The following is a 16,083-nucleotide window of genomic DNA, read 5'->3' on the forward strand; positions in this document are numbered from 1 at the left end:
GGAGGAGAAGCTGAGAAAGCGACCCCGCCGCAGCCTGACGGCTCCGAAACCGCCGGCCAAGAAAAGAGCCGGACGTTTGTTTAGTTGGGGTTGTGATGCACTCCTGTGTTCCCCGCACCCGAGGCCCAGGGCTTCGTGGGGCCTGCCTCCTCCTGGGGAAGGAGGCCCATTTTGCTCCATCTCCTCTCCAGACTGCCAGGATTGCTTTGGCCAGGACAAGCCAGTGGAGCTGGGCAACCCGGGTGTCCTTTTGTGTCTTCTCCCAGGGCAGCCAGGCTGGGAGCCTCCTCCAGGGAGAGCCCATGTAGGGGAGCGGCCTAGTGCACTATCTTGTGCAAAGCCCCATGTGGGGGAGCGGCCTAGTGCACTTTCTTGTGCAAAGCCCCATGTGGGGGAGCGGCCTAGTGCACTTTCTTGTGCAAAGCCCCATGTGGGGGAACGGCCTAGTGCATTTTCTTGTGCAAAGCCCCAGGTGGAGGAGCGGCCTAGTGCACTTTCTTGTGCAAAGCCCCTTGTGGGGGAACGGCCTAGTGCACTTTCTTGTGCAAAGCCCCATGTGGGGGAGCGGCCTAGTGCACTTTCTTGTCCAAAGCCCCTTGTGGGGGAGCGGCCTAGTGCACTTTCTTGTCCAAAGCCCCATGTGGGGGAGCGGCCTAGTGCACTTTCTTGTCCAAAGCCCCATGTAGGGGAGCGGCCTAGTGCACTTTCTTGTGCAAAGCCCCATGTGGGGGAGCGGCCTAGTGCACTTTCTTGTGCAAAGCCCCTTGTGGGGGAGCGGCCTAGTGCACTTTCTTGTCCAAAGCCCCTTGTGGGGGAACGGCCTAGTGCACTTTCTTGTGCAAAGCCCCATGTGGGGGAGCGGCCTAGTGCACTTTCTTGTCCAAAGCCCCATGTGGGGGAGCGGCCTAGTGCACTTTCTTGTCCAAAGCCCCTTGTGGGGGAACGGCCTAGTGCACTTTCTTGTCCAAAGCCCCTTGTGGGGGAACGGCCTAGTGCACTTTCTTGTGCAAAGCCCCATGTGGGGGAGCGGCCTAGTGCACTTTCTTGTCCAAAGCCCCATGTGGGGGATCGGCCTAGTGCACTTTCTTGTGCAAAGCCCCTTGTGGGGGAGCGGCCTAGTGCACTTTCTTGTGCAAAGCCCCTTGTGGGGGAGCGGCCTAGTGCACTTTCTTGTGCAAAGCCCCTTGTGGGGGAGCGGCCTAGTGCACTTTCTTGTGCAAAGCCCCTTGTGGGGGATCGGCCTAGTGCACTTTCTTGTGCAAAGCCCCTTGTGGGGGAGCGGCCTAGTGCACTTTCTTGTGCAAAGCCCCTTGTGGGGGATCGGCCTAGTGCACTTTCTTGTGCAAAGCCTCATGTGGGGGATCGGCCTAGTGCACTTTCCTGCGCAAAGCCCCCCTTGCACCTTTAAGGCGGGGGGCTGACTGGAAAGCAAGGCCCGGCCCCCCCTCTGCGCCCGGCGATTGGCAGGAAGCTGGGGGGGAGGAGCCGGGGCCCTCCCCAGCCGGCCAATCGAGGCAGGGGGGCGGGCCGCCGGGCTCTCTCCTCCCGTGGCTTTTTCTCCGTGTCAGTTTCAGGAGTCCGGCGCTAAACAAAAGCAGGAGGCGGCAGGGCGGCCGGAGTTCGCAGCGCCGGGGAGCACAAGGGGGGGCGCTCGGCGGCGGCTGGGGCGCGGGGGGGCCAGAGCCCCGGCTGCTGCGCGGAGCGGAGGGGGGCCCGCCCGCCCCCTTGGAGCGCGCTCCGGCCGCGGCTGGAGGGGGTGGGGGAAAGTTTGCCCGGCTGCGCCCCGGCCTGCTTGCGCCAGGACCCCGCCGTGCGCCCCGATCGCCCTTTTGCGCGCTCGCCAGGGGCGCCCGGGACGCCGGCAGCCGGCTCTGCCCCCCCAGCCAGGGGCGCGGGGGGGTTATTCGTCCGGCTCGGGGGAGCCCCCAGCCCCCCTCCCGAGGAGCGACGGGACCCCCCCCTCCCGAGACGGCTCCGGAGCCCGCGCGCAGGAGGAGCAGCCCCGGCGCCTCGCCAGCCGGCGCGCCGAAGGAGCGGGCGGGATTCGCCGCGGCCAGCCGGGGCGATGGACGACCAGCCGCGGCTGATGCATTCCCACGCCGGGGTGGGCATGGCGGGGCACCCCGGCCTGTCCCAGCACATGCAGGACGGAGCCGGGGGCGCCGAGGGCGAGGGCGGCAGGAAGCAGGACATTGGGGACATTTTACAGCAGATCATGACCATCACGGACCAGAGTTTGGACGAGGCGCAAGCCAGGTGAGGCGGGGCGAGGGGGCGAAATCTCCTCTCCCTTCTCGCCTGGGTTTCTTCATTGTGCTGGGGAGAGCAGCCAGGCCCGCAGGAAAAAAATGTGGCTCGCAAGTGCCCAGAGGTGTATCGATTGGGGGAGCCGCTCGGGTTACATTGTATCCGTCTGCCGCGCGGTATCGGAACGGCCTTCCCCCTCCATGGCGTCTGGGGTGGAACAAGGCGAGGGGGGGATTAAGTTTTGCACAGCCTCCCGGGGGGGGGGGGGGGATCCCAGGGCAGGAGGCGAAACCCCTGAACTCGAGCTGATTGCTGAACTATTTGATTCCCCTTCCATCCCCATTCCTTTCGTCCCACCCTTCTTGCCCAGGGCTTGGGGCGGTTCGGATTTTTTGTTTTTAAAAATCGGCTCCTTTTGTGTGTGTGAGAGCAAACAAGTCACTTTCTTTGTCGCCTGCCACAAGTCTTTTTTTGGTGTTGTTGGAGGGGAAAAAAGCTTTCCCTGGGCTTTTACAAAGTGGGCCTTTTCCCGATGCCTGGGGAGAGGGCGTTTGGAGATTGGCTTTTATTCACTGGAAAAGTGGCATTCCAATTCCCTCTTGGGGCCATGGGATTTAGAAAACAAGCAAACACACCAGCCCAAAAAATTGAACTTGGTGCGGTTTCCTGGGGTTGCTTGTCTAATCCAGCGAGATGTACCAAAAGCTCTGCTTTTTCCTCTCCCCCTCCCTGACCTCCTACCCCTGTGACACTACTGAGTGTTATTGGAACCAGGTGTGGACTATGTCCATTTTTGAAATCGGGTTTGGGATGGCCCTTGAGGAAACAGCCTTATAAAAATGGTATGTTCCAGACTTAGTCCAGAAGCAGGCATCTGAGTCTTCTCTAGCATTTGCCTTGTAGTATTTCATTTTACAGCAGTTTGAAATCCACGGTAGCCTGCTTTGAATGCCATAAAAAATGCACCAAGCGGACACATGTTAAACTGTGCTTTTTGCTCAGGCTGTACTTTATGGAGGGGGCAGGCGCGCACAGATATTTTAATGATGGGACAGTCAAAAAGAAAAGCAGTAAAAATCTGCAAAGTCGAATGCGTGCCACTTCATCGCATGCAAGCTCCAGACACGGCTGTGAGGAGCAAAACTTACCAACAAACAAAACCCATGAAGGCCTGGAGTTTTTGCCTTTTTGAATCTGAAGTTGGCAGAAATTGCCTGGGGTATGCTAGAATGTTGTTATCTGAAGAAAAGCTTTTAGATGTGAAGTTGTTTTCACTGGACCTATGCTCCAAGTTGGAAGAGACTTCTAGAGTACTTTGTCCCTGGGAGAAAACACCCCCCAATAATCTAGCTTAGTGTCGTCTAACAGGGCATGGGGCCGTGGTTCTATTTGATCGCTCTGTCTTCTGAGTCTTAAAACCCCGATATCCTACACGAATTTGTGAGGAAGCACCGCTTGCTAGCTTGGAGGATGAAAGTATTTCCCACTTCAGCCCCAGACAGAGCTGGGGAGGGGGGGTGGGAAATCTTTCTCCCAAAAGTGACCGGACTAGTGTGTGGCCGCATGTGCAATTTCCACTCAATCAGATTAAAACCAAACCGAACTTGGAGACTACGTGATAGTCTGGGCTGCCACGGCGACTTCCTTACTGGACTTTCTCTTTGGCCGTGACGCTTACTGCGTGGGGTTTTTTTCCCCCTCTTCCCCCCCAGCAAGGCATGGATTTCAAATCCTGCTTTTGCATCCTGTATTAGTTTTTTTTAGGCAGGTCCTTTTGAAGAGGAAAATTGCGAATAGTGCTTGCGTGTGTGACGTATATAAACAAGGCATACGTACAAGCGGCTGTGGTCCTTTGCGTTGGGCTAATGGAACATTGTGGCTTGTTTGGGTTATGTCTTTGAGAGGCTTCGTTTACCCGTCTTTTACCATCAGGGCGGGTTTAGGGTGGTGGGGAAAATAGCACTGAATGTTTGCTGGCTGTTCCCACCACTTTCATGTATTATTTTGGTGGGTAAACTGCATTCCCATAGCTGATGGCCTGTCGGCACAACCCTGTATATGGCTGAACCCTTTGCAAAGTGATTATCTGGCTTAAAAAGTACATTGTTTCTTTGTTTAAATGGGCACCTGATGGGTTTTAAAACCAGCCAGCTTTTTTTTTTAAACACGCAACTCTCCTGCCTTCCTCAAAAACAATAACCAATCTCTGCTGCCCAAACAGAAAATAATAATAAAAAAAAATGCACCAAGCAGAGGGTTGTGTTTAAAAAAACAAAACAAAATAAAACCAGTCTAGTGGCCTAATTGTCAATAATTGGCTTGTAACATCAGCTAGCCGGCAGTGCGTACACAAGAAGCGGAATGTAAACATGGGGGGGAATGAATTTCTGTCCCCAGATGTGTGTGTTTGCCCTTGGCAGTGCATTTTGCATCCTCCTTAAGGTAGGTCCTGAAATGCCAGACATAGACAGCTCCAGTCGGTGCCCCTTTCAAATATGGAGGGGCATCCGGAGGATGGATTGGAACACATGGGTCTATTAAATAGATAGGAGGGCAATGCGGGTCGGGGAGGAAGCCCGGTTTCAGGGCTGTGCGTTTCACTACAATTGTCTTCCACATGTTCCCGGCTGTGGCTGTTAATTGCCTGACTAGGGCTGGGAGATGGTGAATGCCACTTAGCAGCAAATGCCATTTTCAAGTAATTCCTAAATTGGCCTAATTTATGGCATCTGCGTTAGTGGGTAGCCCCTCTCACGGCCGATCTTTCATCCGTAGGTCCCAGAAGTGATTGCACGCTGGCTTCCGGTGCAGTTTTGGCCCACACGTTCATTACATTATCGATACAATTGTGTGTCCCCCCCCCCCCCCCGTCCCCCTTTCGCACAGACTAGCCAATTTCAGTTTGGAAAGTTGTTTTGAGCTGTCCTGGCGTCCTAACCTTTTTGCTCTCTTGCAGGAAACATGCTCTCAACTGCCACCGAATGAAGCCGGCGCTTTTCAACGTCTTGTGTGAAATCAAGGAAAAAACAGGTAGGAACGGGGATGTTCTCATGGCTCATGCGTTTTATGCCGATGGTTGTTTTCCCCACTTTCGGGGGATTTCCCGCTCCTCGGATGGTCTTATTTTGTAGTTTTTGTTTGACATGGAAACAATGGAATAGTTTCCCCTTCTGGTACGAACGGTGCATAAGAAGGGGGCTGTCGAAAAGGAGAAACCGTGACCTCCTTTTTACCCAGGCAGCATTTTTGTGTTGTTGTTGCCACATGCAGCTTTGAAGAGCTATCTTTAAAAAATTGCACTGCTCTGAAAACTACTTGGGGAAATAGAATTTTTTTTTTAAGAAGAGGTTTTCAGGTCCCCACTTAAATGAGGAAAACAAGATGACAAATACACGTCTCAAGTATTTAAAATAAAATGAATACAAAGTGCAAATCGCTGTGTATTTGCCCGTCGCTGGGGCCGGCTAATCCGGGGGGCGGGGAGTTGTCAAATACCTTTAGTGGAGGCCTGTCTATTAGATTGTTGATTACTTTAGGGTCCTCTTGTTTGATGGCAGGGGATGTTTCCCTCTTGGGGGGAATGACACCACAGCGTACCTTTTGCTGGTTCCCACTTTTCCAGACCTCCTACCATGTATTAACACACTTATAACACGTCCCAGGAGGGCATTTAAATTTTAAAAGCAACAATTAAAAAATAGCAGTCATCAATCAAGGGTGATCTTAAAAAACAGATGCTCCGGGAAGGACAGTTAGCAAGACCCGCCGCCCTGTCTGTCTTTTCTTTTTTTGCCATTTTTTGTGGTTTTATTTCCCTCTCTCAGAACGGGGAAAATCCTTGAGTCTGCCTCCCAGAAAAACGCACTGCATGTTGTCAGCTGGCGGGTTTCAGTTCTGATCCAAAGGCTTGGTTTTTTTTTTTTTTTAGCCTGCTGCAAACTACTTGCCTGCCCCCGCTCCTCTTTTACCGGCAGGACTGTAACAGTCAATAATTCATATCTAAACTATATAAGCAAGGGCATGACATGAATGAAAGTGACAATAAATATGATTGCCCGCCCAGTTGATATACATTGATAGTTACACATGGTGGGGGAGAGCCGCTTTCGGAAACCCGGATCTGTGTCGAAGAAAAATTCTCTATAAAAAGCCGCATCGCGTTAGCAGCTGATTGAAAATGTGGTTACTTGACTCTTGTAATATATATAATATGACTAAGGAGGCCCTTTGTTAAATGTTCCTTGAGCGGCTTGTAACCTAGTCAAAGCTCTTTGCAGTGGTATTCAACTCTCTGAAGTCCTTCGGGCTGCGTTGCCAGTGACTGACCTTACTGGGAAGCTGTTTGTTATGTATTTCCTACAATATAACGGAGTGTGTGTGTGTGTGTGTGTGTGTGTGTGTGTAGATATATATATATATATATAAAAAATGTATGTAATGAACCCTGTGTATATAAATACTAGAGATTTATATCCCGCTTGAAAATCCCGCAAGCGCCTTTTCTTCCTCTCCGTTCTTTTTCTGTTTGCTAAGAAAAAAGACCTGTCTTTCTTCCTTTTTCTTCCCGCTGTTTGTTCCGATGAGAATGTTGTCTCTGAATTATCGGTTGTGGGTCCAGTCTGACAGTCTGCCCAGGTTTGAAACCATGAACTTGTAGCTGGTGGTTCTTTTTGGATTAGAGCAACTGGAAATACAGCGGGGGAAAAACAACTCCCCCACCCCCATCCGCTCAAATATTCGGAGAAGCTGTCGGGCTATGGGGAATCCGTGTGAGGTGGGGACACTTGTGTGTCCATAACGAGTGTGTTAATTCCCATCCCCTAATTAAAATCTAGAGAGATGTTGGGCATAGTGTGGCGGTGCGAACAAAGAGCAGGTGTGGATTGGTACGGTCTCTTTTTAATCATTCTGGTGGATTTTTAAACCGGAGGCTGCTGTGTTAAACAGCATAACCCCGTCAACGAGGTAAATTAGGATGGCATTTGGAATGAATTTTTGATCCACTCCACTGTATATACAGATATATGGAGAATAATGTGTTTTATAAATGGGACAGGGGTGAAAAGAAAAATCCATCCCGCTTGAAACCAAGTCGCGATGCAGGTGGTCTTTTTATTCTTATTTTGTTTGAACCAAGTGATAGATAGCTGCGAAGCCGTGGCCTTCGCAGATGAGACAGGAACACTCCAGCCGAGTACAATCCCGGGGCAGGTGTGCGAAGGTGAAAGGCGGGCTAAGTCGCATTTCCTCTCCCAGTCCGTGAGTTTCTGAACGGGAGTCAGTGGGGTGGAATCCGTTGTCGGATAATATCCCGGCTAGTCGAGTGGCTTGCAGTTTTGGGGTGTGTGTGTGTGTGTTTGTGTGCGCACCCCTCTCATCCCATCCCAAGTGTGACACTGTGTGGAACCAAGGCTTGATTTAAGTGCCTCCAGAGAGTGGTAGAGATTTCACCATTGCCTCCTGCTGCATTATGGCTAATATTTCACAGTGGTAATGTCAGAGCAAACCCAAAGTGTCCATGAAGTTGTGAGAGGTTGTTTTTACAGGCCGACGAGCCCCCTTTAACAAGCAGCCTCTTCAGTTATTTTAAAGGGTTTATAGACAGCCTTTTTTTTTTTAAAGCTTGTTTGCTCGAATCTGTTGATTTCTTTTGTCGATCTTTTGGACGTTCCCTATTTCTGGGAGGTGCCTTTTAAAAAGTAATAAGAGGAGAGGTTTGATATGAGGGGAATGCAGGAAAAATTGTTGCTGAAACTTACACGTGATTAGTCTCTGCTAATTCGCTGCTGTTGTGTTTTTTTTTTTTTTTTTTAATCACTTGTTTTTGGTTACATAGTTGGGTGCTAGTGGGTAGGACTAGCTTCAGATGGCTAACTGGCATTTTTTTGAATAAATAATATTAGAAATGGAAGCCATCCTTGTCTCTCATGCAATTGATTTCCCAGTCAATAGACATTTAAATAAAAAAAAATGGCACAGGCAATTATGAAAAGTTTGCAAAGGGGTGGGTGGGTGTGTGTGTGTGTGTGTGTGTGTGTGTGTGTGTGTGTGTGTTTCAAGATGATTCTCTGCCTGAGCAGAATTGCTAAGTGGAGGAACCAGGCAAGGCAAATGCAGACGTGCGGTCCTTGGATAGCAAACTGGAAAATATCTGCTGTCAAAATGCAGCAGCGTCTATTTCAGCTGTGAGCCTTTTCCAACTCGCCTCTCGCTCGATGGGGAATGGAGACAAGAGCGAGGGGGAATGCCGGATCTCGGCCCACTGAATCTGTTTCCTCCTCCTTAAACAGGGGAAGGGAGCCTCGCTCTTTCGCGTCTTTCGTGGAAGTGGCAATGCAAAACACCTGCTTCAAAAGACCCCAATGTTCGTGGTCGTTTTTTTTTTTTTTTTTTTTTTAAATTCTTCATTATTATTTTCCCTTCTGTGTGTCAAAGTCATCCAGGTACAAAAGGAACATGAACGCACCCCCAGCGGGTTAGACTGATGAAGTGGCATATTTAGAGACAGCGATGATTAGCTGTGCGGATGGTGTTGGGGGTTCTGGCTGCTTTGAGGATTTTTGTTTTGTTTTTTGTATGTGGTGGTTTTTTTTTTTAAATGTTAAGAACGTAGCAGCTCCATAAAGCGCCGCCCCCCCATATTATCTTCCCCAAAGTTAACTCAGATCAGCTCTTTGGAGGAGGTCGGTTTATTTATTTATTTATTTTGCTTCCTTACCGCCTCTTTGTTCTTTCTCACGCTCTGCCTTTCTCCGCGTTCAATTAACACCCCCATCGCCGAACGGTAACCTTTTTTTTTTTTTTTAATGCCTGCTACTGTATTTCACTTCTGACACCTCCCTTATTATTCTTGCCTGCCGTTTCTTTCTAATATAGCAATTACGTGATGGGGTTTCGTTTCTTTTCTCCCCCTCCCCTTTTTCATTTCTTTCTTGAAAGCTGGAGGAGGAGAGGAAAAAAAAAAAAAACAGGAGGGCCGGGCGTGTGGCGTAGGCAAGTGAATATTTCCTGGGCTTGCATCCTGCACACTTGTGTGTGTGTGTGTGTGTGTGTGTGTGTGTGGAGGGCCAAGCCGAGACTGCCTGTCCTTCCTTGTGTAGTTTTTTGTGGGTTTTTTCAGCTCTGTGTCTCGACCTTTATGCATCACTTTTAAAAACTCTGCCCTCGGTTTCTCTTCTGCGGAGGAGCATTGAACACCCAGATTAGCTTTTCGGCAGGACTTAAGACTCTGATTTGGGGGCGTTCCCGAAGCAGAATCAGACCCTAAATCCTTCACTCTCCTCCGGGAATCCCAGCTATGGTTCCAGCCTCCCTCCGTTCCGTTCCCACACAAAGCGGAGTTTCAAATTGTGCTACTTTTATTTCATTTTTTTTAAAAAATGCTCTTCAAAAGCTGCCCTGTGCAGCCGCGCACTGTTCTCCGGGCGACCTTGTGTCGGAGCTGCGGTCGGCATGTGTTGCGAGGCGGGTTTAAGGTTACACCTCCGATGGGGGGAGGGGGAGGGAAAAGTGGGGGAGCTCTCGACTTCTCTGCCCTGGCAAAGGCAGCTTGTTGCAGGCTTCTGAAGGCTGCCAGATGCTGGCCATGAAAGCCTTTGCAGGGCTCTTGATTCAATTAGTTCCAGGAACATTGCATCTTTTGAGGGAAAGGAAGGAAAAAATTGGAAGGAAGGCCTGAAGAGCTGCGCATTTGGGGGGTGGATTTGACTGAATTGGAGACCACGCATATCCTGGGAGGGGAAAAGTTGGGGCGCCACAGGGGGAGGGTGTGGATGAGGATGGGGCCTAAGGAAGCTGGACGTTCGGTGTCTATTTGATGGCGCCTGCCCGGCGGGATGGCAAATACAGGCCCTTTCTACGCTGCTGAACAGTCGGAGAGCTTCGGTTTGAACGGTCCTCGCGCGCCGGCCGGGAGGAAGGGTCGCCGGACGGTTAGAGCAAAGCAGGGGAAATTAGCGTAATGGAGATTGGCGGGACCTGCGATTGACTCGGCCAGGCAATGAGGACACTTTCCATGGATGGGCGCCCCCTGGCGTTACCCAAAGGGAGCTGAATCGGTGTGATCAGATGGCCTCCTTTAGCTCCCCGTGAGGGGGTCTGCCCGACTCCAGCTCCCGTTCAGTCTTAAACCTCTCCTGTGCCTGGCAGGGGGTGACGGCGGGGAGCGAGGGTTGAGATTCAGGATGGAGGGTGGGGGGGGGAGAGAGTGAGAGAGAGAGAGAATGAATATAATATTTGATCCAAGATTGCTTTCATCTGGATAGAAGCCGTTCTTTCCCCGTGGCGTGAGGGATTTCCTCTTCCCCCAGACTTCCCTGGCTGTTTCTGAAACCTTTTGGAGAAGACTTTTTGTGCGAGGAAGCGGATTTGCATCTTGTCACCTGAACGAGGATTTGGGAGCAGGAAACGCCCATGTTTTTATTCCCCCTCCTGCTATGGACCTCCTTAGTGGCCATGAGGAAAATCGTGTAGGCCCAAATTTTCGCACGGGGGTAGCGATTTATCTTCAGGGGTGCCCCTGGAGATAATGAAAGGAGGTTCAAACAAAGCACCAACCCGCTGAAAACTGGGCGCCTGGCAGATGCCTCAGGTTGGACACCTAGAATGGCTCGTCACTTCAGGAAAATGTCCATTTGTAACTTCTTTCTGCCTCAGTTTCCCCACTGGTAAATTAGGGCTACTTAGCTGCCGTGTGAGGCACCTGTGAGGAATAGTGAATGTTTCTGAAGCATGTTGAAGAAGCAATATAAATATTAGGACTCTAAAGGGGCTGGCAGTCTGCAGATATAACATGTGTTTTTTGAGGAGAACGGTAACAAAAATAGAGCAGTAAAGAATGTAAGATATAAATAGCGAGAGAGGTATATTTTTCTGCCAGGTTCTTTTTCCCCCTCTCCAGAGGTCATTATTTTTACACAGCAGTTTGTAGGGAAAATTGTGTGGTATATCGTTATACCTTGGTAATTTTGCAGGTTTTGGTGACATTGAAGGATGGGAGGGAAAAAATCTTTTTTCCAATCCAACGATCCGGGGACTAGTGGCTAAAGTGGGAGTTTGTAGATCTGGGGTTTTTTCTTTCTCTGCCACAGTCTTCTGGCACGACCTCGGTCCTGTTTCTTAACCTCTCCGGAGTTGTCAAGTGCGACTACTACCTCTCTGGCTCCCTTGGTGTTGTAGCGGCTGCGGGTGTTGGACAGCCTGGTGCCATCCACAGTACAGGCTATATGCTGGAGAGTGCCCCATGCCCACAGCGGGAGAGATTCACATTTTTTGCCTATCTCTCTGTGCAGAAGAAGGGCGATCCTGTTGCCGAAGCCCTGCTGTGCGTGGGAGGCTCAGAGGTCACAATGGGCAGCGTGAGGCGTTCATCAGTAAAATATTCCCTTGTCTGTTTCGATTGTAAGCTTCCCATGGCAGGGCCTGTCTTATCCTCGTGTGCGTACAGCAGAGTGGAACGTTTCGCAGCTACAGGAAAATATAATAGTGTTCTGTACAGCACACTGTTGTTTTACTGTAGATGGCTCATTATCATAGTTCTTGAAAGCCCCAGCCAACTGTGTGTGTGTGTGTGTGTGTGTGTGTGTGTGTGGAGGACGGGGGACGACATACTCTCTGTAGCTGTTGAAAATGCCATGGTCACAGCGCTTTCTGGTCTTTTTCTTAGCCAACAGAGCTGCTTTCTGGCCCCGGCTGCTTTGCAAAGTTAAAGAACACGAGGCAGCGGGCAGGGCAGGTACAAATCGCAGAGAGCAGCGGGGCAGAGCTGCCGAATACCAAATAAATGACAGCGTTCCGTTCTCAGGCCCGTCACAGACGGGGGGAGGAATTAAAACGCATAGAGGCCCAGCGAGGTTTTCTCTCAAGCCGGAGAGTTGATGAGCGACTTCAGAGGCTGTTGATTGAAGAATAACTTTTTGCCAATGAACCCGAGACAGAGTGCCTTTCCCACGTGCTAAGAAAGTGCTCCTCCCCCCCCCCCGCCTCTTAGCTATAACGCTACTGTTGTGAAAAGTGCCCAGCAAGAGGGCAGCTAGTCCTCCAGCGATGCATTATGGGGGACAGTCGTTTGGCGTGTGTGAGGGAGGGAACCCCCAAACTCTATTGGTTTTCACTTTGTGAATGAACAGCGCCCACCGCGCACACTGCCCCGTGGTGGGAAAGTAGGTTGTACATGAAAAGATTGCTCTAGCTACTCGAGGCCTTGCTGGTGCGGGGTTCCCCAGGGCTTGTCGGGAAGTGGGTTATTAACGCCAAGGGGAGAACTCCCGTGTCTACACTGATGTGCTGCGGCAGCACAGCCGCCTTGGAGTCACCAGGGGGTTTTACGTGTCGACAAGCCAGCCGGCTGAGGGACGGCAGCTACGCTCGCCTTGTCTACACTCCAAACCCTCCGGCCGCTCTGCTGCCGCCGTGCTTCGGTGTAGACCCTTTGGCCCTACTCTGCAAGAATGGTCTATACCTGGGGCTCGGTCGGCCCAACTGCCTTGCACAGTGGGGAGGGAGAGGGAGTGTCGATTTTTTCGGGAAAAGCCCACTCGCGGCCTCGGCTCCAGAACCCTTCTGCTCGGTGCTTTGCGACCGACAACTCCGGCCCTGGATCTCTCGCAGGTAACATCCCAGACGTGTGTCAATATTTCAGGCGTGTTGGCCCAAGGGCTCTGAGGCAGGGACTAACAGATCCGGATTTTAGTCTCTTCCGCGGGAGGTTCCCGTATTCCTGCCCCTCCTGAATTTGGGTCACGTCTTCCCAGCTTTCTCCAGATTCCTCTTTTCCCTGCCTTGCCCTCGTTCCCCGCTGCAGTCACTAACATGACTTGCGGCTCCTTAACAGCTTCCTTCTGCTCTGGTGAATGGAGCTGGGGGACAGGGGAAAAGCACTGACAGTAATTTAATTGTTTAAATACCTGACACCGATTTTCTTTTTCTTTTTCTTTTTCTTTTTCTTTTTCTTTTTCTTTTTTTCTTTTTTTCTTTACTTTAAACATTCTGGTTTTCCTGACAGCAAGTGAGCCTAGAAAAGACCAGGCAGCTTTATGGGGGAGCTGCGCAGAAATCTCTGTAGTTGGGCCCTACTTTGTGGAGCTATCTCTGTCCATGCCTCCACCAGTTGAAACCCGATACTAATACCCGCAACATTGAAGTGCATTACATTGTGCATTGCTCCTGTCTGTTCTGGGGAAATGCCAGTGCAGTCCAGTTACAATAAGCGTCGCTGTAGATGTTGAGGGGGTATCTAAAACACGCACACCACTTCTGTGATCTTTTTATGCCTCGAAAAGATCTTGGCCAAAATACTCTTTCACTCACTCGAAACAAAAGGAACAAGTTTCCCCATTGTTGTAAGAAGGTGTAAAATCAACTTGCAAAAAAACCCAAACTCGTGTTACTAATAATGATGATAATTAAAATAATTATTCAACATTTCATGTCAACTACATTGGAAAAATTAGCTAAAACAGCGCGTTTTTAAAATGTCATTTACGTTTCCTCACTGCCGCGAATGCCTTGATTTTTTTAATTGGTTGGTTTGTTTATTCCACGAACCATGGACAGCGAAACAAAGCTGGTCAGTTTCATGTTCTGCTTTTAGTCAGTTTCACATCTCGGTTCTTCTACCAAAATACAGGCAGTCCCCAGCTTACGACCGGGTTATGTTCCAAACACCTGGTTGAACTTGATTTGGTCATAAGTTGGAAATGCCTTTAAATGCACTGCCCGCGCTGTTCGAAAAACTTGACATACATGGTTCTCAACTCGAAAATACATATAATGGGGTTAATGGGAGGTTGGTCATAAGTTGGTGTGTTCGTAAGTTGGGGAGTGGCTATATTTGCCCTATACTACCTGATTCCGCACCTGGGACACTAGAAGAGGAAAATCTAGTTTGTTTCTTGTTTGATCACGTTTATTATTCTGTAGTGAGGCTGATTGGTGAAATGAGCAAGGAAAAGTGACCTTTTTCAAAACTGCTTCATTGTTCACCTTTCACTCTTTGTTGTCTGATCCCAGTTGCCTGGCTGAGCCCCAAATCCTGCACAGACTTAGACACGTGCTTAATTTTATTTGCTGCAAGTAGTCCCCTTCTCATCATATGTTTTGTGAGGTTGGCGCCGAAAGGGAGACAGTCTGCCTATAGTCGTCCGAAATGTTTATTTTTGTTCTTTTAGAATACGTTTTGGCAAATGCAAGTGCTTTGTGTGTATGTATGTACACACCTACACACACATTCAGCTCTTGGTCAGATTCGCCAGTGATTTGGCAGTGCAGCAAAGCATTAAATGTGGTATAATAGTTGGAACGTGCCAACGGTGGCGTGGATAGACCTCTCCCAGTTTCACCGCAGTCAAGAACTATACAAGGGGCAGAGTTAAGGTTATTTATGAAAATGTGACATTCCTAACTTTTGAAAACATTAAGAAGGCAGGATTATAGGTAATTTGATTATGGCCTTTGTGCATTAAATTGTACTTTGGGGTACCCTATTATATGAACGAAAGCCACTGAAGAAAACTGAATGGGTTTGTTTTGATAATTTCATTGGATCTCCGGTATAAGACAGGACATGGAATTTCACCCCACAACAGGCTATAACTTTTGGTTGGGCAGTAAGTGGTCTGTGGGTACAGGGGACTGTGTGGCCTGTCCCTGGCTGTTGAAGCCGGACAGGAGAGGTTTCCAAAGTGCTGATGCTAATTGGGGGGATGAAAAATCTGAGGAGCGGGGACTTGGTTTGCACCCTTGTTAACGGAAGCGGAGCAGGTTCTTAAGCTTTCTGTGGGGAGAACACCTTGTGGAGGGTGTGTTCCTTCGGCTCGGAGTCAGCCTCTGCCTTGCTTCGGCCTCCAGTTGCAGGTGATTTTGGATGGGTAGGTTGTCAGGGCGGCTATTTTGATACCTCTTGAAGGGGGTCTGACTGGCAGAGGCTAGGTGGCCAGTACTTGAAAACTCAGCCCAGTATCCTGTCTTCTGACCGTGGCCATTGCCAGGTGCCCCAGAGGGAGTGAACAGAACGGGAATCCCCCCCCCCCGTCACCCATTCCCAGCCTCGGACAAACAGAGGCCAGAGATGCTATTCTTGCCCATCCCGGCTAATAAGTGTCCTGGCTAATAACCTCCATGAAATGTATCTTTTTTTGAACCCTGTTAAATTCCTGGCCTTTACCACATCCTCTGGCAAGGAGTTCCACAGGTTGACTGTGTGCTGCGTGAAGAAAAACTTCCTTTTGTTTGTTTTAAACCTGCTACCTTATTACTTTCATTTGGTGACCACTAGGAAACAAGCAAATAATTGTTCCTTATTCCACACCAGTCACGATTTTTATAGACCTCTATTATATCCCCTCTTTCGTCTCCTCTTTTCTAAGATGAAAAGTCCCAGTCATTTTAATTTCTTTTCATATGGGACCCGTTCCAAACCCCTCGTCGTTTTTATTGCCCTTTGCTGAACTTTTTCCAATGCCAAGAGATCTTTTTTTGAGAGGAGGCAACCACATCTGCACGCAGTATTCAAGACGTGGGAGTACCATGGATTTGTACAGAGACAATAAGATGTTCGCTGTCTTATTCTCGGTCCCTTTTTTAACGATGCCTAACTTTTTTGTTTGCTTTTTTTTTTTTTTTTTGCTGGCTGCTGCACACGGAGTGGATGTTTTCAGAGAGCTCTCCACAATGACTCCAAGATCTCCCTTGAGTGGTGTTAGCTCATTTAGTTGCCATCGTTTTGTTTGGGTAGCTGGGATTACGGTTTGCAGTGTGCAATACTTTACATGGATCAACGTTCACATTCATTTGCCATTCTGTTGCCCCGTCACCTCGTTTTGTGAGCTCCTTTTGAAG

At 49.7% G+C, this 16,083-nt stretch overlaps 1 protein-coding gene across 3 annotated transcripts in view; it reads left to right on the forward strand.

The window, feature by feature from the left end:
* Nucleotides 1-1,569: 1,569 nt before the first annotated feature.
* Nucleotides 1,570-16,083, forward strand: part of PBX1 (PBX homeobox 1) — a 203,611-nt gene continuing 189,097 nt past the window's right edge. For 2 of the 3 annotated variants that reach the window (XM_075936967.2, XM_075936968.2), the window contains exons 1-2: nt 1,570-2,256; nt 5,204-5,277. In XM_075936967.2, coding sequence (XP_075793082.1) covers nt 2,066-2,256; nt 5,204-5,277 — 265 coding nt within the window. In that variant the 5' untranslated portion in view covers nt 1,570-2,065. The remainder of the gene's footprint in view (nt 2,257-5,203; nt 5,278-16,083) is intronic. The other variant, XM_075936969.2, reaches the window with a different exon arrangement.

This window comes from Pelodiscus sinensis, chromosome 9 (assembly GCF_052426305.1).
Source record: "Pelodiscus sinensis isolate ZL-2025 chromosome 9, ASM5242630v1, whole genome shotgun sequence".
NCBI lineage: Eukaryota > Metazoa > Chordata > Testudines > Trionychidae > Pelodiscus > Pelodiscus sinensis.